The sequence below is a fragment of the Durio zibethinus genome, chromosome 19 (assembly GCF_047325235.1).
Source record: "Durio zibethinus cultivar Kanyao isolate XHJ-2024 chromosome 19, ASM4732523v1, whole genome shotgun sequence".
Lineage (NCBI taxonomy): Eukaryota > Viridiplantae > Streptophyta > Magnoliopsida > Malvales > Malvaceae > Durio > Durio zibethinus.
The window spans coordinates 1,963,629-1,989,600 of NC_143180.1; the positions used below are offsets into that span (position 1 = coordinate 1,963,629).

Here is a 25,972-nt window from a genome sequence, read left to right on the forward strand (position 1 = left end):
CTGGCCTTCCTTGTTTTATTTTGATGTTTAAGCAGTCAAGAAACATCTTTTAAAGTTCGATTAAACATTAACTATGATCCATTAGATCCATTAGAGGGCAAGTATCGTATCAACAGCCACGGTAATTTTGGTTTCATTACTGAATATTTAAGCTGTTATAATTAAAAGGTTCGTAATTGCCTCACTGTGAGCACCGATTGGTTCGTTTCTATTTCCGGATGTGGTATTGCCAATGGTAACTTACAAGTAACTAGAAGGTTAAAGTTAATTAATTCATGTAATTATTTTTAAAAAATATTTAATAAATTTGAAATTTAAATTTAAACACTTATAACTCATTATGTATCTTCAAATTACGACCAACAGTTCTATTTTTTTTTTTAAATAACTTTTAGATTCAAGTCCGCTTCCTCGTGAAAATATGAATGTACCCATAAATTGATCTAAGAATGAATCAAAAACAAGTAATAGATTATGCTTAGAAAGAAAAAGGTCGGGGATTTGTCTTTTTTTTTTTTTTGTTATACCCAAATTGGACCCATTGGGAGCTGAATTGATGGCTGGATATGGGCCTTAAATCAAGAAGGATCTTAATTGAAATCCTCAAAACACCCCCCGCCGGCCCTAAAGAGAAGAAATGTACCTAAGATTATCACTTTCAAGGGGTCACATCTGATTTTTTTTTAAGCATTTTGAGAACACCCCACGTGCTGACAACTCACTCAAGTTTCATGCTTTGAATCTTTGGTAGGTTTTTTTTTTTTTTTTTTGGCTGGTTTGCTTGCTTTCAGATCAAATTTTTAATGGATCAATTTAGAGTAAAACATTGATTTTCAATCTACACGGTTTTAACTACTGTTAGTTCGAGTAATAAAAAATTTAATTTTTTAAGTAAAATTTTAATTTTAAATTTTATATATACAAAAATATATATTAAAAAATTTTATTTTTTTATAAAATTTCATTTAATTCGATTCTAAAATAATTAAAACATGCGAAATCTAAAAGAAAAAATACAAATGAATAATAAAAATTAAGTTTCAAATTAAAGTGTAAGATAGTTTGGTTTTAAAAAATTAAAGTAGAACAATATTTTTCATGCATGGACCCATTTTCAACCTATTCTTTCATTTTCAATTTCAAAATTTAAAAAAAAAATTCATTCATTAGCCCTATTAACCCATTGGTTTTGCTTTAGCTTTACTTACTATCAATGGCGTGCTAATGATTAACAATAATTAATAAACAGAAGCCTATTATTAATATTTTTAAAAATTTATATACATGCATCTAATACACTCATTTCGCACACTCACATAATATATAAATTTTCAAAATTTTACTATAACCCATAAAATTTTTTTACTTTTACTTGAGTCCTTGAAATAAAAAATAATTGTTCGTAAAAAGTGTACGAGATGAATGCATTAACATTGTCCTAATAATTATCATTATTTTTATTGCCTCCATTAAAATATTCTCTAAAATCATTGACTATAATTACTGTAATTAACATTGCAATAATGCTCTGCATGCAGTCTGTGAGATTAAAAAATAAAAATTTCTTGCTTTGATTTCTACCAGGGAAAAGGACAAATGTTGGACAATGCCTGTATGATGAATTGATTAAGAGAACAAAGATCTAGTTGGAAACATTATTTAATTTAAACCTTAAACAGGAATAACCTCCACCATTTTCTTCCATTTGCAGCATCCCTAAGCAAAACCAGATGAAGCCTGCTTCAGATAATTAATACTATGTTAATTAAAAATAAACAAACATGAAAGGAAACAATGCCCAACTTGATTGTTCTATCTGTCTGATAAAATGCATGATTTTTTTTTTCATGTTTAAGATAAAAAAGATTATCTCTAAAGATTTATGTAACCTTTGGCAATTAAATCGAAGGTGAATTTAGAGATTTTTTTTTTTTTTTTGCAAAATAATTTATTTAGAAACATCAAATTTTTAGATTTAATAAGCTTTTATTTAGTTAATGCCTTTTTAATTGAACCTGACTCTTTGTGAACTGTTTGAGTGAAGTATTATGGGGCATCATTGTTTTTATATTACTACAAAGAATAAAACAAGCGTTGCTCTTTTTATGAGAACATAAACTAATATGCATGATCAATTACACTAATGTCAGCCAAAAAAATTTGTTAAGACGAAAAATTGACTCAATCGATAAATTCATGTATGTGATTTTAAACTCAAATTTTATCAATAATTTATTTAATTGATTGTTCGAGCTAATTCGAATTACACTATCTTATTTTTTAAAATAAATATTGCCCTCGCTCGTTCGAAGGATTGAGCAATCTTTCTATTCCAAATTTTTTGACAAAAAAAAAAAGAACATAATATTTGTAAACTTCATGTTCAATGGAGGAATGTTAAATGAGACTTCAGAGTTTCTGCTATTGGGATCAAAGCAGTATTATTAAAAAAAAAAATTAATTAAATGGAGAGGAGGACAAATTTAGTTTTGTTGCCATAATGTTAGCACTAGATTTTAATATTCCCAATAGGTTAAAATTTGTTATATAAACAGAGTATGATAATTGATCATGATTATTTAGTCCATATGTAATGCATCATCATAACACAACATAGAAAAAAATAATTACTTTTTCATTCTCAAATTGTTTAAATGATGTTGACTTTTATAATGTTTAAGAAAAATTTTTATAGTTTAAAATTAAAGTTTTATAATTTTTAATGTAAAAAATAAAAAAATTATTAAAAATAATTTTAAAATATAAAAAATAAAGATGTTAAATGTTAAAATAAAACATAATTTTAAACATTTAAAAAACACAAAGACAAAAAGAGTTTTAAATTTCCCATCATACATTTTACTACGCTAAGCTCAATTTTTCATTAATATTTTATTTTTTAAAAAAATAGGATTAGACATATCTTTAATTTTTTTTTAACATGCATATGATGTATTTAAAAATCATAAAATTTTCTTTCAAAAATGTTTTTCATAAAAAACAAATTTCTTTTAATATTTAAAAATATCCAAAATAAAATTTTAATGTTTTATAATTAAATCACATAATTATTATAATTAAAATCATATTTGGATTGATAAAAAAAGAAAACTTCTATATGTATCAATTCAACTAATCTTCTTTATGGTACTTTGAAAGATTTATTATGCTTCATACAACTATTGATTTTAATTATTTAAATAAATAATGAATACCCAAATTACCCAATAGCCCAAAGGAATTAAAATTATTGAATTTAAAAAGTACTAAGAATAGAAGCATTTAATGCAACCACTGCAATGTTTGACTCAGTCAATGCTACAGCAATACCAAAAATATCACCAAAACCAAAGCTGTTCTTCCCTCTTGCTTACAGCTTTTTCCAAAAAAAAAAAAAAAACAAAATTGGGAAATTAAACATTAAAAATTTAAATGGGCTGTACTATTCAAGAAAAATGTGCCCAAAAAACATTAAATTTATTAAAATTTCAGGCGAAAAACGTACTGTAAATTTGATCCCACACAATCTTTTTTTTTCTTCCAAGGATATCTCTTCTTCTTATGCTTCCTGTCCTGGTCCCCACCGCCGCTGCTTCACGCTGAAGCAAAAACCAAAAGCAAGCAATTTCTTCTTGCTTTTGTGCTTTACTTTTATCTAATAAAGTGGTCTTGTTTCTCAGGCTGATAATGATGATAATGATGATTTATTTGTTCATGTTAATTTTATGTTGTGAACAAAATTTTATATGAAGAACAGGCAAATTTCATTACAATATGATCGAAAATATCTCCAAATTTGCTTGAATATTACAAGCATTTTCTTATTAGTAAATATATATTAATTGCCAAGGGATATTACAAAGAGTGTTGTGGATTTTTCTTCTACATTTCCCCAACCAAAGCATCCAAATTTCAAAGACCAATCCAATTCCCCTCATTGGAAGAAAAAAATAGCCCACTTCTTATTACAACAACAACAACGAAAGAGATCCATCCCTTGCTCTTTTTGTTTCCTATTTTCTTCTAATAGGGAAAGCTGCAATCTTCAAATCTCCTTGAATAAAAAAAACCCAGGATCTATTATAACTTAATTACTCTTTATTGGTTCCTAAACTACACTCACATTCTTGAATTCCTTATATAAAATAAAACCATGTACCTATTAGAAAAACTACTACCCTACTATGCTGGCATTTCTCCATCAAAACAGACACTATTTGAAAGTTTGGACTGATTTTTCCTTAGTAAGTCCACTCCTGAGGTAGATTTAGGCCTCCCTCTGGTCTATAATTTCTCCTTGCTTGTGACAAGAGTGCATTTCTTGTGGCTACCAAAGCATCTACATGAACCATCAGAGTTTCAGTAATTAGAAGTGAACATTGGCTCAAAATAACTTTGGAATTGGGAGTGGAAAATGGGGTTTTCTAGGCTCACCATAGTTTGATGCAAAGCTGGTACTAAAATGTGGCTGAACATGACCGGTGGTATCATCAAAGTTGAGATTTAAAGCTTGAACAACCTTGGCTGGGAGTAGAACTGTTGAGCAACCTGTTTCAAAACCAAAAGAGAACAAAGCAAAAACCCCAATTATTCACTACTGTAGGAAGAAAATTCAAAACAAAGTATGTTGTTTTGAGGGTCTAAAAGACCCTCAAATGAAAGCTGGGAAGCCTAGTTTTAGCACCTGATTTCTTGCAAGGTTCAGGAGCGTTGTTTCCATATCTACGAGGTAAGAAAACACCAGTTCCAGCACACTCTCTTTTAACACTACCAGATCCGCCAAGGAATACAGCTCTCATGCCAGACCCAGAGTTCTGTTGAGGCTGTTGCTGCAGCCGAGGTTGAACTTGAAGTGGAGGCCATGAAGATTGAGGTAACGCCAATGGTCTTCCCCCAACAACATTGTTCCTTGCTCTACTCTGGATCTGCTGATGCAGCTGACGTTGTTGAAGCTGCGCTTGCCAGCTGCTTGCCTTGACTTGTCTTCCCAAAGCTGCTCCGCAACGAGGTTTTAAGAGCTGTTCTTGCCTTACAGGATACTAACAAAACCATGGAAAAAGAACCCCATAAGCCTAAAAACAGATCAGGAAACTAAAAACCCAAACTTTTTTGTCTAACTTCAACTTAAAAACCAGGCTTACTTGATTTGTTTGAGCAGGATTGTATGAAAGATTCTGACTTGAATACAATCCAGGGCTCGAGTTCTTCGTGAAGGCATGAGTTTGAGCCTTGGGAAGGGCTCTTCCATAGTTAAAGTTGGCGTATTTGTGTGCTTCATTGCTCATTTTCAACCTTGCAACTTGGCCGGCTGCGGCATATATGAGATCCCAAGTGTCATTCGGGGCACCGAGAGGAGTTGTAGGTGGAGAAGGAACTTGAGAAGGGCCATTAGGACTGCCATTGCTTGATGCTGACCAGCTTCCAAGCCCATTCAGAGTCGACTGTGGCGAACTCGCCAAAACTCTAGTTTTCTGAACCAAAACACCAAAAAATATATATAGAAAAATCGCATAAAAACGTGAACACTGAGCTTAACAGGTTCAACATGAAAAACCCAGAAACTATTTTACCTCGTTTTTGTCCAGGGAAGAGCTAGGAACAGTGAGCTTCTGACTCGTTGAGTGAGCGAGTCGGCGAGTCAACCCAGCTAGAAACTCATCCTCGTCACTGCTCTCAGTCTCGGTAGACCCAACAACAGATTCAACTGGAGAGCTAAGAGCAGAGAAGGATTCGTATGAGTCGAACTCATAGGGGAACTCAGTAGGGAAACCATGACTCGGTATCAGCAACTCGGTTTTTGTTTTGCCACCATTTGTGTTCTTAAGATTCTCTTTCTCCATAACATTATCATCATCCGTTAAGAACTCCGCTGGAAGCCAAAACTCAGCATCATCTATCTGCTCAGCCATGAGAAACCAAAAAGAAAGAAAACAGAGGAAAACAGAGGAAACAGGGGAAAGAAACCGAAAGAAAAGGGAAGGAAAATGAAGAGAATTGTAGAAGGATTTGCTTGGCAGAGAAGCTTTAATAATGAGGCCCAAGTTTTGGTTTTGAAAAAGAGAGGGACCCAAACAATGAGAGAGAGAGAGAAATGGAAAAGAAATGGAAGAGAAGGTGAGAGGAGTAGAGAATGTTGAAGACAAGCTGCATTTATTAGATTTTCAGAGTCACATTGAGACAGAGAAAAACCCCTTCTTTTTTTTTAATTTGAAATTGAAAAATAAATAATAAATAAAAATTGAAAATTTTTGGGCAATGTAAGATGTGCAAACAACTGGAAAGCAGCGGCCCAGTGGTTGGAGACATTTGTCCTGTTTTGCAATACACATGACATCTGTCCTATTTTGGTTAATTACAAAATTTAATTCACAATTAAGAGTAAAGTACTTATTTGTTAAGTAGTTTGTTTATTTCTAATTTATTTTTCAAATTCAAATTTTTTGATACTAAGAATTGGAGGTTTTTTTTAGAAGAAGATACCCATGTGATTTAGGGTTTATTTGTCCTTGTGAGTGTCACAATTAGATTTTATGATTAAATCTTTACATGACATGAATTTTAGTGATTAAAAGTGGTTAAATTTTCTTGTTTACATCATATCTTTAAATCCTTTTCTCACATGATTGATGGTTTTTATTTTTCAAAATCTGCATAATTAATTGGTTAAATGAGTGGTGATCTAATTCCACATGTTTGGATTTGTGAAAACTTTCATAAACTTTTGAATTTTGTAACTATTGTAAGTCAAAAATATGCAATAAATTTGATAAATTAAGTCTTTGTTTGGATTTCATGTTAATATGTTTTATAGATTTTTTTTGTTCATAAAAAACAAATAATTGTATACACTAAGCATATTTTCGTAGATATTTTATAACGTGGTTAGAGTATCTTTAAGTTTCACTTGAACCTAATCCTTCCTCAATAAAGATGAACGCTTGCTATATCAATTTTGTGTACTCAAACTCAAAATAAAACTTTGATTAAAAAAAAAAAAAACTTTTCTTGTTATTAATTAGACTAATCCTATGTGTTTGTTTCTAAGAGTTGATTTCAATCCTACCTTTAATTTAAAAAAAAAAAATTAAACAATTTACAGTCAATCTTTTAGTACTTTTTTCACTAAGAACATAGTAAAAACTATAATTTAATATTTTTTTCACCAATTACCTGTACAATAGTAGATAGAAAAGGGTTACTGTCAGTATCATGAATCAATCAAGGGAATGGTAGTGAGTAGTCACTTGCCAATGAAGCAAAATCAAAGCTTCCCTAAGCCCATACTATCCAATCCATCCAAAAGGAATTTCCAACTCAGGCTCTTCTGCTTCTTTCTTCATAATTATCACGTAAATCAATTCCATCATCATCCACCCAAATGGAGTAGTCTTTCAACAAAGTGAAAATAGTTGGAGTAAAATGTGAAAAAACAAACTTGTTATTCACTTCCTAATAATTCTCAGATTTTTTAGTAGATCATGAAATCTATTTAAGCTGGCTGAACCAATGATAAGAAAGATTGGAAAATTAAGCAATTTTATCCCTAAGGTTAAAATTTTATCATTGGAAATACATGATTTCAATATTCCATTCTAAATACAAAGTGTGGGTTTTGAAGCTATCAAGTTTTGTATCGATGACAAGAAAAATGTTTTGAAATTTTTAAGTTTTGCATTGGAAATACATGATTTCATCATTCCATTCTAAATATGAAGTGTGGGTTTTGAAGCTATCAAGCTTTGTATCAATGATAAAAAAAATGTTTTGAAATTTTTAGGTTTTGCATTCAAATTTTATTGATTGTATTTTTTGTTTAGGATTTAAAATTTTTAGCTTTTGAATTCAAATTATATCGGATACACGATTTGTCCAATTATATGTCACTTTAGCTTGTTCATTGGATTATTTTCCTTGATATATATTAAAAATCGTTTGATTTATAATTGTAATTTCTATTAATACATGTAAAATCACTAAAAAAATGTGGGTTTTTGCTATTCAATTGGCTGCTAAAATGTGTCTAACAGGCAGGATGTGGGTTGAAGCTTGGCACTCAAATTTTGCAAGTCTTCCACCCTTAAAAGGGGTAATAAACGACTACAAAGTCAAAATCTATTGTCTAATTTTGGTATAATGGCAAAATTGAAAACTCATGATAGTAACGTATAAGAAACTGCTTTGGATTGATTGAGCTAATTGCTTAAAGTTTGGTAATTTCACCATCATTTTTTCACACCCTTCTAGCCTATGAACGGTGGAATTAGTGGAAAGTAGGCAATAATGCGATAACAAGTAACTCTTCATGCGATGGATTAATTAGATATACAATTATGTTTAGGAACTATTTTAACACAACATTAACTAAAAGGATAATATTTGTTCGATGTTTTATAAAATTTGTAGTGAACTCTATAAATCGATAGTAAAATTTTTGAACTTCACAAATTAAATATCATTAACTTGTTCTAACAAACATACTTGTTGAGTGGATGATCTTTAAAATATTTACAGTTAGCATTAAGCATTGAGAGTTATAGCACTTAATTCGTGTTTTTTTATACTTGATCTAACTATTAAAAATTGAATATTGGTTATTGAATAATTCAAAACTTATTTCAGTTAGTTTATATAACTATTCTTAATAGATAATATCCGGTATATTTAGAGTTTAAATTTCAACAACAACAATCACTCTTTTTAAAAAAAAATCTTGATTATTGAAATATTTGGAAGTTATAAATGAACCAAGATCCCTTTTACAATGTATGTTAGTTTGAACCAAGAATTTTGTATATAATTCAAAACTAAACAATTGGAAATGCACACTTGCAATTATTGATAGATACAATGCAAAGTTATATTGTTGCTATGTTTTTGGTGGAGTGGGGCAATTAGATATTTCCTCCATGTCGGCTAAACCCAACATATATATAATTTTGAATCTCTTTTTTTGCCAAATTGGATTAGGAATGTCATCTACAAGAGTTACAAATGAACCAAGATCCCTTTTGCAATGTCTATTACTTACCTTTTAGAAATATATATAGGGATAAATCAAAGGTACTTAAAAGGAAGAAAATGGTGATTGGTGTCCCACTTGTGAATTTTTTTTCTTTCTTTTTGGGTTTTGCATAATTTGCATGTAGGAAGAGCACATTCTCATAGCCTTTCAATTACATGCCTTTGATCAGCCGCACTTTATGGCCACTAATTAAAGGAGAAAACATAATCATTAAGACATCCCTCCATGCATTATTTGTTATGATTATCATTTGGTTATCCCCATTCCCTTGCATATAAGAGTAAGATGGTCAAAACACTTTGGTCCTATTGCTTGATTTTCTTTTATAGATTGTTGGATGCCACAGATCCCATTGCACTCATAAACTATAGTAGATAAGTCAGTCTCAATCCTTTTTTTTAGAATTACGATTAGAGTTTAGAATTACACAAATGTCCTTCTCACAAGTTAATAAAGTAAGCAGAACAAATGTGTTGAGAAAATTTCAATGAAAGATAAAAAAAAAAATTGTATCATTCATACATTGTCATTATAATTTTGTTTTTTTTTTTAATAGATCTTACTATTTAAATTGTTTTTTTTCTAAGCCAGATTTATCAAAACAACAAAGAGGTTACAAAGCTAGCAAAAGCTAATAAATAGAGTTTCAGTACAATTAATGGAAGCTGATTAATTTTTGGATTAATTGATATGTCATTGAAATTGATACTTAAATGTTATGAGTTTGAGAGAGTTTAGACGCATAATATATTTTTTAGCCATGTATGTAGTAGGGTAAAAAAAATTAACGGTAGATTAAGAACTTAAAGAGAGAGAAAGAGAAATAATAAATCTCTTTGCAACTAGATACTACATACTAAGATCAAATGTAGCAATAGAACGATACTAAAGAAACAAAGATAAATTAATTTCATGACCATTTTTAATGAGAACACTACTAACAACGATCCATTTAAATGAATATAATTGTGGCACCTCAAAGTATCTAAAGATTCATCAAAGCTCTAGAAATAGCCATAAACTATTAATTGCTGAGATTATCATCTCGCTCCCTTTATTCAATTTCCATCAACTTGTTAACGAAGTACTCTTCATCACCTTTGTAAGCCAACCCAAAACATTTTCCAAGCTCACAAGTTTTAGTAGTTTCATCTATATATCGAGAGTTCATCCGATGAATGTCATAATAAAAAATGCAAATATTATTTTATGAAATTAGCAACGACCCGATAAACTTTGAATTAACCTTTTTCCTACTTTGAAATTCATTTAAATTGTTCTTAATCCAAGTACAAGGAGAGTTCATGTTTTTTTATTGATTTGATTAAGTAGTTCAAAGAAGAAACCAATTCACTTAGATGAGTTAGTACTTAAATATTCAATCTATCTAACGGTAAAGCAATTTATCCATTGCAAAATATTTTTATGTTCTAATTTTCTTTTCCTTAAAAATCGTACTAAAATTCGTAATTTTAATGTACGAATTTTCACAAAAATAAATCAGAATGATCTTCCTTACTATAAAGTAGATGATTAGATGATATTAAATACAAAGAGTTTTTTTTTTAAACAAGAAGGAATTTGAGTCATAATTCAATGAGTAAATGCAATTAATACTAGCGTAAACTTTTACAATTTTTTTAATAGAAATATTAATTTTAATATAGAGCTAATAATTTTAAATTTGACATGATAATATAATAAAAAATTATAAAAATGATAAAATTTAAAATTATAATAAAAATTATATATATTAAAAAAATATATATTTCATATTTAACATATAAACAAAAATTATGTTTAAATAAATTTTATATAAAATAAAAAATATATAAATACACAAGTTATATGTAGAACATACTCTTAATTTCCCTTACCTAATGTGTACTAATTTTGCCAGCTAACCTCCGTGTCACGGAATCCCCGTGAACTTCCTAGTGAGAGGATCAATAATAATGGAATACGAATCTAGGATGACGTGGCACCAATAAAGATTCGGCTGATTAACTGTCATGTGTCCTTACTCCATACCTTATCCCCGCCTCTTTTAATGGCTGTCTTTTCCTACCGTCAACGCCGTTCACTCCCAAATCGCGTAAAAAGTTTCAAAATGTTACAGCTCCGTTATAACGGCGTTAAGGTCCCGGACTTAAAGCCCAGTATCAAATCGGGTTCAGTAAATTTCCCGCCAAAAAAGGGAAATTGTAAAAAAAAAAAAAAGGAAAACAATTTATTTAATGAAAAACAAAAAAGCAATGGTGGGGCAAAGGCTTCACCTGCTGAAAATGACAGTACCGTTAGTCAAAAGGCGGGAGTTTGGAGAAGATTTTATTTATTGATTTTTTTTTTATTTTAAAATATACTAATAATTTTTTATTAAAAGCATTTTTTTTTTTTTAAAGTAAATTTTTGAAATTGTTAATCACTCGACAGATGGCAGCAAAATGAGCTATCAAGTGTCAAGTAGATTTTATAATTAATATATTTACATTGTATATAATTTGTATAAATATATATAAAATATAAAAATTATTATATTATAATTTTTATTGATATATTAAATATAAAATATATATTTTTTAATTTTATCAAATTTTTATTTATTTTTATAAAAATATTAAATTATATTACTTTCATATTTAATTAAAAATAATCGATTCTAATATCAAACAATAACCATCCTTATTTTTATATAGATAGATATTACAAATTGTAATGACATATTTATTTTTAATTTATATATATAACTATTTGATATAGTGATGATATTTTTTAATTTTACAAATAAATTTAATACAATAATATATTTTTACTTTTAAATTAATTTTTTAAATATATTCTGAAAATAAATGTGATCGTATTAATTTTTTTATAAAATTAAAAAATTATATTAATAATATATTTGATAATTTTTATATAATATATACAAGAGATTGGACATTTGGAAAGTAAAGGAGTGATAGATGATATGGGTGTGGGTGTGGGTGTGGGCGTGGGCGTGGGGTATGTCTGCCCCCCAGTCTGCACAAACTACTCCTTCAATTGCCCTTTTTTTTTTTATTATCTAATGTCAAACAAATAAAAGAAAAAAATTTATACCACAATTCATAAATAATAAAAAAATAAAAAATATTAATAAATAATTGATTCAATCGGTTAGATTCATTATTTTCGACAAAAAAATTTTGAATTCGAATCCTGTCAATAATTACTTGTTAAAATTATCTCAAATAAATAACTTACAATTACTTGTTTTAAACTATCATATATATATTATATTTTATTTTGATTTTAAGAACTTAAATCTCTAATTTTTTTATCAAAAATATAAAAAATCAAATTAATATAAATAAATAAATAAATAAAAATGGGTCTCCACTTCTCACTTACTCGTATATTACTTTACTTCAACTTCCCGCAAAAATTTTTCGAATTTCCCGCCAAAATTAAAGCGTGACAGATCGTTTCAATTTTCAACGGTCTCTGTCAATTAGACATCACGAAACAACCCAAAAATATTTTTGTAATAAGTTGTAATATTTTCACAAATAAACAAGTTTTAATTAAAAAAAAACTTTTAAGAGGCAATTTTGAAATAATTAACTCAACGACAATGTTAACAAATGTCTAATTATATTGATTAAGATTATATTTAACAAAAAAAAAGTTTAATTAGTATAGTATTTTTTAAAAAATTTTATAAGAACATTACGTTACATGTAATTTTAATATTACCAATCTAAAATGTTAATTTTTACTTATATGTAAGAAAATATATGTATTTTTTATGTAAAAACATATGAAAAATGTGAATAAAATATTTATTCAATTGGTAAGATTATTTTTTTTACGTACATAATTTTAATTTTGAGTTTAATAAATAATTTTTTATTAAAATCATATTAAATATATAATTTACATTTATTATTTTTTAAACTGTCGAATATAATATATTATACTCTAAATTTTTTCTTACCTAATATATATATATATATATATATATGGAGAATAATTAATTGATTTTTTTTTTTTTTGTCTTTTGGTGAGATGAAGTGTGATTCTTTTGAGGTTCGAATTTCGAAATTTGAACTCAACGGTTAGATTTGTTTTGCAGCTATTTCCCACTCCAATTTGCTTTTCGTTTCTTATACTAAATTGAAGTACAAAAAAGTAACTAATTTTGCTATCTCCAAGACTAGTAATGATAATTTAATTCAAGTTGGTTGGTAAAATATCATTTCGAATTTTCCATTACTTTAAATTTTAGCTACTTGCTACTCCTCCTTTGCTCCCTCCTAACAATTTTTTTTTAATAGATCCTTCATCTAACTTTATATTAAAACATTTTGGTGGGATAAATAATTTGAGTAATGCTTTTTGTCCCTATTGACATTGTAAAATTTCAATTGAATAATCTACGGATGAGATTTATCAATTTATGATAGTTTTGTCCATTAGTCTACAAAAATATATTTTAAAATTAATGGAATAATGTTGTGAAAAGTCTTTGAATTATAATAAAATATTTAATATAATATTTAAATTTAAAATTTTTTTAATGTAACATTTAAATTATAAATATGTTAATTAATATAATATTTGAATAATTATTTATCTGACATATGTTATCGTTTAGAATTAATCATAATAAAAGTGAATACTATATTAACTAGTAAATTCATAGCTTAAATACTACATTAAAAATTTTTAAAATTTAGATATTAAATTAAATATTTTACTATAATCATGAAGCATTCATAAATTAATCCAAAATTAATAATATTTTTATATTAAATGTAATAATTTATAGCTTTATTAATGATTTTCAATGCATTAGATGAAGATATTAATTTATATAGCAATCTTAAAGAGTGTTTATAGAGCATTCTATAACAAAATCAAATATAGATTTTACTAACAAATACTTTTTTTTTTATAAAGAATATTGCATTCTTAGAATAAGAAAAGATATTGTAAATGTTAAGATTTAAATTTCAAAATTATTATATATCATTTCTTAAAAATAATTGTATGAATCAAGTAATTTAAAAGTTTTAAATTCCTAACAAGTACCTTTAGGTACTCTTTGAGATTATAGTAATATTTTGTATTAAATAGTCAACATTTAATGTTATGAATTCTAATTCATTAAAAAAATAAATTACTTAATATGACAATCTTAATAAGTATACTTTAAACACTCTATTCAATATGAGGAAAAATAGTGCATTCTCAAATGGACCAATTAAACCACCCAATGTTAAGCTAAAAGCAGCAAAGATAACAACTCTTTGAACTAAAAAAACCAGATGGGGACTACATGTTACAATCAAACCTTGCATAAATATATGCTTGTACTTTTGTTTCAATTGAAACTTAAAAAAGAAACAATTGTATAAAAAAAATGCCTCATAATGAAATTGGGGTCTTTGCATTGGTTGAGTAGGTGGGGGCATATAATTTGAAAGAGAATGGGAGGGAAAGAAAGAAATTGAAGCAAAGAATAAGTTTGTTTCCATGATGGGGAAGAAAGTGAAAGACTACGAAAATTTGTGGTCTTCAATATAATTAAGGGCACCTAACCTTACAGCATTGAGTGAGCCTTAAGCCTCTTCTTCATTATAATCCTCAATAATTTTGGCATGCTCCCACATGTCATGGCAGATAGCCAACTTAACTTAAGTTAGGCTTAGATTCCACTGCATTTTGAATGCTGAATAATTAAATTTATTATATTTTAGTTGAATTCAAATATTAATTAGAGTGATGTTTATTTAATATAAAATTTTTATTAAAATATTTTTAATCATAATTATAATAAATTTTATTATTAAATTTAATCTCATTAAAATTAATCTCACTGTTCATCAAAATGAAGCCTTAAGGGAGGAGAATAGCAAGAGAAGAAATAGTTGTTTTTTTGTGTCCTAGGTTTTCTTTTGGTTAAAAAAATCAGAACCCTTTGATTTTAATTTTAGTAGTTTTATAAATATTATATATTATAAATTACATAATACAAAAATTTTAATCCAATATATTTAATTACTATTTTTATTTCGTCATAACGGACCATATTTTTACCAAATAAATATTATCTTATTATTAATTTAAATTTAACTATTACTATTATTTTTAATCTTATTGAAATTAATTTTATTATAATATAAAACAGATATTTTATTTGCTAAATAAAATATATCAAAGTAATGATAAGATATATATATGTATGTGTTGTGCGTGTAATGTTTCTAATTTTATATTAAAAAAATATATAAATATAAATTTTAAATTTTAAAAATATTTTTAATAAGATAAAATCATAAATATTTTAAATTAAAATAAATAATATCTCGTACATAAAATACAAATATCCTTAAAATATTCCTAAGACATGATTTTGCCTTTGAAAATTTTCGTACTCATGATTTTAATTTGTTTTTAAAAGAAGACACCAGTGGACCCTCATTGTCACATGCATAGGATACCATTGGATTAGATTTGTAAAAATGCATAACACTAGCTTACTGTATAGGGGGTCACATGCTGTAACTTCAAGAAAATTGCTGTGGTCAATGGTCAAATCCTTGGGAGTTGGGTTTGTGTTTTCAAAGAAATAACTTTTTCCATGCAAGGAAATTGACAGAAAAAAAGGAAAAAAAGAAACCCCTCAATTATAGGTTTTTAATATGAAAGAAACCCACCACTTTTACACATGTCTTGCACAAACATGTAGATCAAAAGTGTTTAAACTCTAAATGCATAAATATTTGTGAAAGTAAATATATTCAAATTACATGCTTTATTGGAGAAAACCCATTTTATCCCAAAAAAAAAAAAGAATTAGATAATCTATATATATATATATATATTAACAAAAGTTGACAATAATTTAACTAGTATTGAATTCATACCAGTAATAATTTGGCTTAGAATTGAGGCAAAGTTTCACTATTACTAAAGTTTAAAAATTAAATTGACGAATGGTTGATTTAATTGGTTAGTTCATTTGTCTTGATAATAAATGAATTTCATATTCAAGTATTGGTAACCTTTCATTCATTAATTTGTCTAGAATTTAAGTTTATATGAAAGGTAAGCAAGAAAATTGAACATCTAGGGATTTATTTACTTTTGTATTTATTTAATTTTTATTAAAAAAAGAATTACCATTATATTATTATTATTATTATTATTATTATTATTATAAGTTAAAAAATGGGATAAATGGATTGTGAAAATTTTTAGAATTTCTTATAATTATTGCTTTGTGCATTGGATCAATGTAACTTTTTTTACCTTTTGACTAAGAGATGAGATGTTATGGAGCTTTATAGATTTCCCAACCTTTTAAAGTTCTACTTAGCTTTGTTTTTGAAGTGTAAGACTATACTATTGTTGATGTTCTAGCTACTTGCCCTATAGTAATGTTGCCTCATGCATATTTTCAGCTTTGGGATTGTTCTAAAACAAATTTTTAACCATCAACCAATGTGAATATGTATGTTGCTAGTAACTTGATCCTTAATTTCTAGTATTTTAAGGATTATTTTTCAGTTTGAAATTAAAACAATACAAAATAAATTAGCATTATATCTATACAAAATGATACGAATAAATTGAGAAATGAATCAAATTTTTTGTATAATTTATTTAAATAGAGGCCAATTAACTAATTATATTATGCTATGATTTCATGCAAATTGCAATATATGATAAAATAAAAGAAAAATTCTTAATCACAAGAGATGTACCACTTCAAAAGCTATAGATGTGATGTGAAATGGCATAAATAAAATTGGGAAAATTGGTTCATGTAAACACATACACATGCCAAATTGGGTACACATCACTTATACATTACAAAATCCCACCAAAAAAAAACATAAAATCCAATGAAAACAACTGATCCATACCTTACTCATCTTGATAGGCATATAGATCCAATTTTTCATCACATCAGCTTACCAATTGAAATTTTGGATCACAAAAAAAAAAAGAAAACCATTTACTAAATTTATTTATTTATTTTGTAGATATATCTCAAGGAAATGCCTATTTTATACACTTTACTTTTTAAATTGGCCAAATAAAAATATGCACTTTACTTGAAAGACAAAGAAAGAAAAATAGTAAAATTGGGATCTGATTTGGATTTCTTTTTGGAGTGTTTACACTGAATTTGGACCTCAATCACGAGCAAAAAATTTGAAAAATATAGAATGAATTTTCAAATGTCTGAAACTTTTGTAGCACAGCTGATGTGATTCCAAGCAATCAAGTGTATTATTTAGTGTTTGTGAAATGTCATGTAGTTATGGGCAACTAAGCCTTGGATTGGAAGCACATGCTTTTTTTTTTTCTTATTTTTTTGTGGCCTTCTTTTTTGGAGGCTGATTGAGATTGGCTTTTGTTAAAGATATGTTAAGACAATGGCATGGAAAAGAAAAGAACAGGAAGAAGTGATCTGATCCATTTGTCAGTTTGGAGCAATCTGAGACCATTTTTCTGTCATGTTTCTTTGCATGTTCCTTAGGTGAAATCTCTTAACATTCTTGATTATATCTTTCATTACCTCGTGTCAAAACTTCTGATTAGTAACAGATTCCAACAGTTTTACGAGGTTGATCAGGTTTGATCTCACCAGTTCCGACAAAAAATTTTGAACCTTAAATCTGTTAGATAACATCTCTTAAAGATAATTAAATGAACAAATTGAATTAAACTCTGAATTCTTAAAATCATTTATAATGCAAAAAACATAATCTAACCCTCATGATTTTAACTTGGGTTCTTACATGATTTTGAGATTATTGTTACTTGGAACAACAATTAACCTTAATAGATCTACTCCTTGAGGATAGAGACAAGATGATTTTTTTTTTTTTTGCATGCTTGGTTAAATTTGTTGAAACTCTCTAAGAAGACAGTCGTTTTCTTGAAATTAAATAATGAACATGTGCCACCATGTGTTTGCTAGCAAGTCGATATCCACATTGGGAAAACGAACTTCAATGCTTTTCAGTTTCCATCAACGTTTTACTTACAATTGAGTTCTTGAAAGTGCAAATTGGATGATCTTAACCTTTCAAATGGATTTTTTTTTTCGAATTTTCTAAATGATGAATTCATATTCATTTGTTCTAAACTCAAATTTAACTCAAAAATTTAGATATTTGAATTGTTAAAACTTAAATATAATTTTTTTTAATCAATTCATCATCCAACTTAATATGATATCAAAATTTTCATGTTTGAATCTTAAAAACATTTCTCTTTTTTAATATTTCTCTCGAATTTAATTAAACCATTTCATCATCTTAAATTTTTAAGATAATCAACCATCCAATTTAATATAAATTAACAGTTTTTTCATATAAAAATTATTTTTTAAAATTCATCTATGATTCAATTCTCAATATTTATAATTGTTTTTTTATCTTCTATTGTAGTTTTTTTATAAAAAATAATTATTTTTTTTATTTTTTATAATTTAAAATACGATATAATCACACAATACAAAAATAAAATATGAAGGTAATACGCTTTTAAATTATAGTACTAACTATATAATAAGTTTAACAAAATAAAAAAATTATATTTTATATTTTCGTATCGATACAGATTATAACATATAATTTTTATATAAAATATAATATAAATACGTAAATTTTAATATTTTATATGATACAAACACACGAATCTAAAAATGTATATTTTCGCTTCTATGAGAAAAAAAAAAAAGACGAAACGGGTGTAAAAATAGGCACCAATGGGATGTGTGTAAGCAAGAACATGTCTCATTGTTGTGCGGAAAAATAGCGAAGGAGTGTCGGAAGAATTGGCACTTTGTATTGGGAGATTTCTTGGAAATGTTTTCCACTGTAAACTCCAAACCTTTGCATCCCAACTTTTGACCCAAATGCCCAAAAAAGAAACATGAAATTTATCTCTCAATTTCCATGTCTATGCCCACAACACCACCGCCACCACCACCACCACCAACATCACCTTCCACTTTTATAATAAGAATATCATTAACATTTCCTCATTGTCCTTCAATGCTTTCATGCCCACATTTGGCATTTAGAATCCAATTATACCAACAGAAGCTCCAAATTCTTTAATTTAATAGAATAAATAGATCAGCTGTGGTCTCAAAAGTGTGGGGAGGAAACCCCTGGAACCAGGGTTTTACGCCAAATTTGGTGCTTTAAGCCTTTTAACTTATTACATTTGCTTGCCACGTGATTTGCATTTTTTAGGTCTACAAGCACCATGGTTTAAATCCACATTGATATGCTTCCTTGCTTGGATTATTTTTCAATTATGGGTCTTGCTTTGATTTATCGACATGATTTTTTAATATGTGATATTGAATTACATAATAAAAGATAATTTCTTTTCTATTCCGTAAATCTTACTCTTTTCTCGAGATTCTAACTCGAAACCTCCGAATTTAACCTTTAAACTACAGTCATTTGGATGAATACATACCGGCTTATTTCTTCTCTCTTTGTTTGGGGCTTACAGTTGCATAATTCAACTATTTAATGGAACAACTTCCACATGTTGGATGATTGAATCATCACGACTGTCCAAAAACATGAAATAATGAAGTGATAGGATGAAACATGCAGAAGAGGAACATGATGGAGAGTAAAATTATGGACCAAAAGAAAAACATTATATCTTCATTCATTTGAGATTATATAGATTTGAGTTTTAACAATCTTGGTACAAGTTCTCAACAACGTCAAAGAAATGTTAAGAAAATACAGAACTTATTATACAACAATTACATTGCAATATACAATTCATATACAAATGAATGCACTTTTGTACAGATGAGTTTTTGTTAACAAATGCAACTACAACATAACTCCTTCTGAAAGCTTACTGTACACAAGCTTCTAATACGTGCACTGCAGAAAATGATCGGAGCAGATTGATGAATGGTTTGCAAGAAAACAGACAAGTAGAGAAAATCATGATATACAGAATTTCTGCTTCCGGGTCTCCTCAAGTGATATCTGCATAGGAACATAGCAAGACCAAACAAGTGATGAATAATGCTAGGCCAATGCATTTCTTTTAATCTCATGCAAAGTTTGATGTAATCTGGACGAAATTTGTTTTTCAAGTAAAGTAGTCCTCATCGAATGTAGTTTTGCTTCTGGCTTTTGTTTACAGGGCAATGTGAAACAAAAGATGCAGGGAAAACATTTGAACCAAAAATAATAAGGTATCATGATGCAACATAGTAAAGGCAGAAGTTTTACTGTTTTATTGCTAAATTACCAGAAGAAGATCTTCATCAGTACCAAAGCATTTGTGTGCTTCTTCCAGGCATTTTGATGAGACCTTGTCGTGTTTCCTGCACATTTTCTTTCCCGAGTTAACGCTTCTAGCAGAAGATTGAATAAATTTCTCAAGGCCATGTTGGTGGAGTTGATGAATTAACATCAACGAAAATATCACTAATAAGACAGATACAAACTCCATTAAACCAATTTTAATGAACACTCTGTAGCTTAACTCATTAATCTTGCTAAGTGTGCTTTTCCCTCATCCATAGCTGTCAGATCAACCATCTATTAGTAGGCAATTACTTTGTGAAACCGCATGGTTCAAATCTATAAATACATGTAGCCAAGGATGACATCAAGAAGACAGAAAGTTAACCAAACTCCATTGAAAGATTTAACCAAGGAGAACAACAAGAAGAATAGAACACAAGAAAATCAGAAAGTTTTTCACATGATAATATCTAATCATCATGCATTTGGCCACAAGCATAACAATAACTTTGTAGAACATCGACTAAAATTGACAAGATAAAGGCTCATAGAAGTAACAGAGGAAACTATGACTTTGAGGTATGATAAGAATAAGAAGACAGGATTTGTTAGAAAAGTGGAGAAAACAGGATACTACGAATTGCATTGTTACTGAAGTCTCCAGTCATACACGAGCACATGATCCAAAGTCTTTCATATATTTTATGAACACCACATATACTGCTCTAATTACAAAATTATGCCAAGAAAATTCTTAAAAATTCATTTGCAACTTCTTATGCTAATTGAAATATGATATACTAAGGTTTTTCATTTTTGTAGATTTATTGTAACATCATTAGATAACAGTTCACTGAATCTTAACTTGCTAGATAATCCACCAGTTTATAACAAATTTTTGCATTCAAAATATTGCTCATCGCGATAATATGCTTGGAAAGTGCATATTGGTATTCCAAGTGTCAAGTAACTGCTGCCTTAAGTCAAATTCCATAACATACTTATTTATGAACATTAGTGTTAAAAATTACCCATAATGATGACCTTAAGACAGTGATTAAAATTATTATATGGCTTCAAACAAAAAAAGAAAAAAAGAAAAAAGAAGAGATTATATGATGAACATGGTAGGAAGCTGCCACGCAGTGTAAAGAAAGCTTTGATAGTACCTTGAACTTGCAGGATCTCTAATCTCAAACTCATCTGCTTCAGCATCATAGCCACATATCACAACATAGTGACCTACAAAGAGAGCAAATTTCTCAAGAATGAGATCAGATGTGTAATGCTGGTGTTGTAATGCTTTTGACCAGAAAAAGATTGAACAGGACATGAAGCAATGAGTACTCAAAGGAAAAGAATCCTTTGTCATAACTATGACTGATCTATTATTAACTAAATCACATTTGTATAAAGGCCAAAAAAGATCACAATTGTATAAAGGCCAAAAATATTCACATTTGCATAATTCATAGATGGTACAAGTCATCCTGAAGGACTTCTTAATCATCGATTTTGTGTTATTCAAACACAAAGTACCAAGGATATGTATTCTCAATATTAGCATTCTGATTTGTATTTTAAAATTGTATATGAAAATAACATTCTAAAAGCGTGAAACACTCACCAGTGTATCCTACATCATTGCCATGAAATTCAGGGATGATGACATCCCCCACCCAAGACTGACTGCAATGCAAGATTTTGGCAGAAGAGTTCAGCACTAGGATATCATCACTAGATAAGAAGTCATTATCATGCAAGAACTTAACCCTTTGTATCATACCTGCTCAAATACAGAGGCATAGAGAGAGGGATATAAAAAACACAGGAAACTAGATGTATTAATATGAGGAGTTTCATTTCAGAGTCTGAAAGAAACAGCAGACATTGTACGATAACAAGCAACTAGGAAAAAAAAAAATCTAAAAAGAGAATAGAATATATACCTCAATTTGTACTGGTCAACCAAAGCAATTGCAATGTACTTCCCTGACAAGATCCAGCGAGAGATTTCCTCTCTACTGATTGACCTGCACTGTAAAATGGGGGATAGTTCATAACCCCAAGAAAAAAGTTAATTGTGACAAAGACCATCCAAACTATGCCACACAGAGATAGAATAAGAGAAGCAGAAATTTTCATCAGTAACAACGGCCATAGTTCAATATTAAGCATTAAACTAAGAAGAAACCAAATATATATATATATATATATATATGAAATGAAGGAACCCAATCTATTTAATTGCAGCCATTTGCCTTCTTTAATATGAAAACAAACTACTGGCTATAAAGTTTAAAAGGAAAAATTTTATCACTAAGGCAATCAAAATGCAGTCAGCATATAAGTGTTCCATCCTAGAACAATTTAATGTATAGACATAAAAGAAAATATGCTCTCAGATGAATACCAGTATATTGATTCCTGCTTCCATTGCTTTTTGGAATAGCGAATCTACTCGAACCAGATCATTAGGAAGTTGTTCCTGTAGAGTACTCAAAGTAATATGTTGATTATTACGTTTGCAACAATATTCTATTAAGCTAATCAACTGAAAAAGATAAATCATGGTCACTTTAATGAGATTACAATCTCCTAACACTATATTGGAAAGAGGAGTAGGGTGGAAAGGAGATAATGCCACAGAAAAGATTTCAGCTCTAATTTCCTTCCAACGATGCAAAATGAAAATATAAGCAGCATGCCACATATTCATTTTGCTGGAAAGAGGTAGTCATGCAGAAACATAACACAGCTAATTACATCTACCATAATACAAGCTAATGGAAAATCACACACTGGCTACTTAGGCAGCTATTAAAGCATAAACATCATTTAACCCATAATTTAAATCAAGCAAGTCATGGTGCAGTGCTTGAAGCAATAAACAAGCATGCTAACATCACATTCTCTCATCAATTTGCAACAAAGAAAAAAACCGAATGACACAAAATAATTACAAAAATACATCTGGTGGCAGGTGCAAAGGCAAATTACCTTGTAATACCTCTCACCAGAGTAGTTTGGGTTAGCTCCAAATGTTACAGTGTAATAGGAAAACCTAACTGAAAACTTTTGCAATAAGTAAGCCAGATCAACAGTCCAAATGCTGTATGCAAGATACAAAAAGTAATACTCATCAGAAATGGCTCAAATCAGCTAATATAAATGCTGCCTATCATAAAGATGAAATCAAATGGTTGGAATGCACATCATGTTGATATTTTCCTAGTTTTATATAATTCTTCTCATAAAATAAACAAATAAAAGCTCTAACTTCAGACTTTGTAACGAAAACATACCTAGTTGTGCAACAAAGCTCAGCCAAGTTCTGAAGACTACAGTTATCAATTCCAACAGTAGTCAAAGCCATCAAAACACAAGCAAGACCACAGTCCCAAGAGAACAGTTGGTTTATGTGTGGAACCTATAAACACCAAACTTCAGTTTAGTCAAACAAATTCCAATCAAAGCTTTTTGGAGATACAATCCCTATCTATCGAAACATAAACAACACAAACTTGCAACACAAGGTAATCTAAACCCTAATGTACTCACTTCAACAAAATGTGACCGAGGCAACAATGCCTCGTGGCCAATTCGATTATCAGATGATAGCTCAAAATGGCAGCATCCAGCTGCCACATTCATGTGATCCCCGTCTTCTCCTTCTTCATCTGTTTTAAGAATCTTGTTTAACAGAAAATACAAAGGCCACATCAGGAGACGCCCCCCCTCGATTAAATCACAATAATGCCACTAGCAGTTATTTAATCAGTTACAACAACCTTCTCCAACAGCAACACCATCAATTCTTCTTCCTCTTGCAGCTTTTCCTTCACAAAAAAAAATAAAAATAAATAAAATCAAAATAATGAATTTTACACACTTTTAACAATTAAAACTTATTTATAACAGCTAATACTAGCTCCATCATATCATAAATTCGGTTAATCAAGAATCTTGATTAGGTTAACGTTAAAATTAGGCCTTTTTATCAAAATTCAACGTTTTTGAAGCTATTTACAATCGGATTACACAGAATAGTGAAGATTTTTAGATACTAAATTGATTAAACCTAACGAAATCAGGGAAAAAATTCAAACAAAATGTTAACAAATAATAATAACAACAACTTACGAAATATCAACGAAGAATTATTGATCGAAAATGAAATAAGCTAAATCAATTAAAAAAAGAGAAACAAAATTAAATACCTTTGAGAGGGAAAACGATCGATTTTTGGTTTTTGTCTCAGAAGATTTCCGAACAGGTAGAGACTTTCAACTGTTTTGAGTCTAGTTGGTGACTTTTTTTTTTTTTTTTTCGACTTCTTCGGTCAGTTCCAATAATTAAAAGTGAAAATGACTTTAATGAAGGTTGAAACGTGGCGAAATATTAATGGACACTTGAGACAACATGGAAACGGAAATATTGAAATATTTTTTTGGGTCAATTTGCTTTATTGACTACTTGCAAGTCGGCAAGCCAGTTAGTTTTTGCGCGGATTATTCTAAGGCGTGTGTTGGTTCCTGAAACTTTGAATTTTGAAAAAAAAAAAATTTTTTTTTTAAATATGATATTCGTAATTTTTTTTAATTTTAAGATATTTTATATTTTGATTCATTTATTTGATTTAAAAGAATTTATATATATATATATATTAATTTTTTATATAATTATTATAATCACGTTGATATATATAATAGTAATTTTTATTTTATTTTATTATTAATAAATATTTAAATAATAAATGATATCTTTAATAATAAAAAAATAAATATTTTATTTTATTGTTATTTTTATTTATAAAATATCATTAATTGAAAATTTGATACTTTTTTAAGTAATAAAATTTTATAAGAAAATTTATTAGAAAAAAATTAATTAATGCGTTTGTCACTTTTTTTTATCATAGAAAATTTTAAAAATATTCCTTTAATTTATTTATAAAAAAAATCATTTAAAACATTTTTATCTATAAAACGTCTTAAATAATTTTTTAATTTATTTATAAAATAATTGTTTAAGGTATTTTTGTATAAAAATACATTAAATAATTTTTTTATTTTTTATATTATGAATCATTTAATAATTATCTTTTAATTTATAAAATAATTATTTAAGGTGTTTTTATATGAAAAACGTCTAAATTAATCATTTTATAAAAATATTAACCCTAAATCATAAAATATAAAAGGATTGTTTATGATATTTTTGTAAAAAAAATGTCTTAAATAATTCATTTATAAAAATATAAAAAGATTATTTAATGTATTTTTTGTATCAAATTGTTTTAAATAATTCATTTATATTTTAATTTATATTTTTATAAAAAGATTACTGAAAGTGTTTTTTGTACAAAAATATTTAAATAATTCATTTATATTTTTATAAAAGATTATTGAATGTATTTTCTATACAAAAATATTTTAAATAATCATTTTATAAAAGTAAAAACGCCTTAAATAATTTATTTATATTTTTATAGAAATATTATCAAATGCTTTTTTGTATAAAAATATCTTAAATAATCAATTTATATTTTTATAAAAGGATTATTAAAATCATTTTCTATACAAAAAATTCTTAAATAATTCTTTTATATTTTTATAAAATGATTATTAAATATTTTTTCTGTTTATAAGAA

General features: G+C 28.0%; 2 protein-coding genes across 9 annotated transcripts; both read right to left on the reverse strand.

Moving 5' to 3' along the window:
- Positions 1 to 3,787: 3,787 nt before the first annotated feature.
- On the reverse strand, positions 3,788 to 6,216 carry LOC111309757 (uncharacterized). Its single transcript, XM_022908767.2, has 5 exons — positions 5,571 to 6,216; positions 5,142 to 5,471; positions 4,685 to 5,039; positions 4,435 to 4,548; positions 3,788 to 4,339 (listed from the first exon to the last, which is right to left on the reverse strand). The coding sequence occupies exons 1-5, from the start codon at positions 5,907 to 5,909 to the stop codon at positions 4,242 to 4,244; spliced, it is 1,236 nt and encodes a 411-aa protein (XP_022764502.2). The 5' UTR covers positions 5,910 to 6,216; the 3' UTR covers positions 3,788 to 4,241.
- A 13,468-nt stretch (positions 6,217 to 19,684) lies between these two features.
- LOC111310160 (guanylyl cyclase 1-like) lies at positions 19,685 to 24,680 on the reverse strand. Of its 8 annotated transcripts, none has more exons than XM_022909335.2 (11): positions 24,540 to 24,680; positions 24,111 to 24,158; positions 23,881 to 24,012; positions 23,625 to 23,749; positions 23,320 to 23,431; positions 22,733 to 22,807; positions 22,269 to 22,357; positions 21,947 to 22,008; positions 21,489 to 21,561; positions 20,321 to 20,396; positions 19,685 to 20,052 (listed from the first exon to the last, which is right to left on the reverse strand). In XM_022909335.2, exons 2-11 carry the CDS (start codon positions 24,129 to 24,131, stop codon positions 20,008 to 20,010), a joined length of 810 nt encoding a protein of 269 aa, XP_022765070.1. In that variant the 5' UTR covers positions 24,132 to 24,158; positions 24,540 to 24,680; the 3' UTR covers positions 19,685 to 20,007. The 8 variants fall into 8 exon arrangements, with proteins under 8 accessions (XP_022765070.1, XP_022765071.1, XP_022765072.1 ...); XM_022909336.2 differs by having other exon boundaries at positions 24,111 to 24,152; positions 24,540 to 24,650; XM_022909337.2 differs by having other exon boundaries at positions 23,320 to 23,383; positions 23,881 to 24,158; positions 24,540 to 24,659.
- Positions 24,681 to 25,972: the final 1,292 nt, after the last annotated feature.

Coding starts and splice junctions, on each gene's coding strand:
- LOC111309757 (XM_022908767.2), bottom strand. CDS start 5,909: ATGGCTGAGCAGATAGATGATGCTGAGTTTTGGCTTCCAGCGGAGTTC. Junction 5,472..5,570: donor CTTCCCTGGACAAAAACGAG/GTAAAATAGTTT, acceptor GTTTTGGTTCAG/AAAACTAGAGTTTTGGCGAG. Junction 4,340..4,434: donor CAGCTTTGCATCAAACTATG/GTGAGCCTAGAA, acceptor TGGTTCATGTAG/ATGCTTTGGTAGCCACAAGA.
- LOC111310160 (XM_022909333.2), bottom strand. CDS start 24,042: ATGTGGCCTTTGTATTTTCTGTTAAACAAGATTCTTAAAACAGATGAA. Junction 22,808..23,319: donor CTGGTGAGAGGTATTACAAG/GTAATTTGCCTT, acceptor AGTACTCTACAG/GAACAACTTCCTAATGATCT. Junction 20,053..20,320: donor CTGATGAAGATCTTCTTCTG/GTAATTTAGCAA, acceptor GTTCCTATGCAG/ATATCACTTGAGGAGACCCG.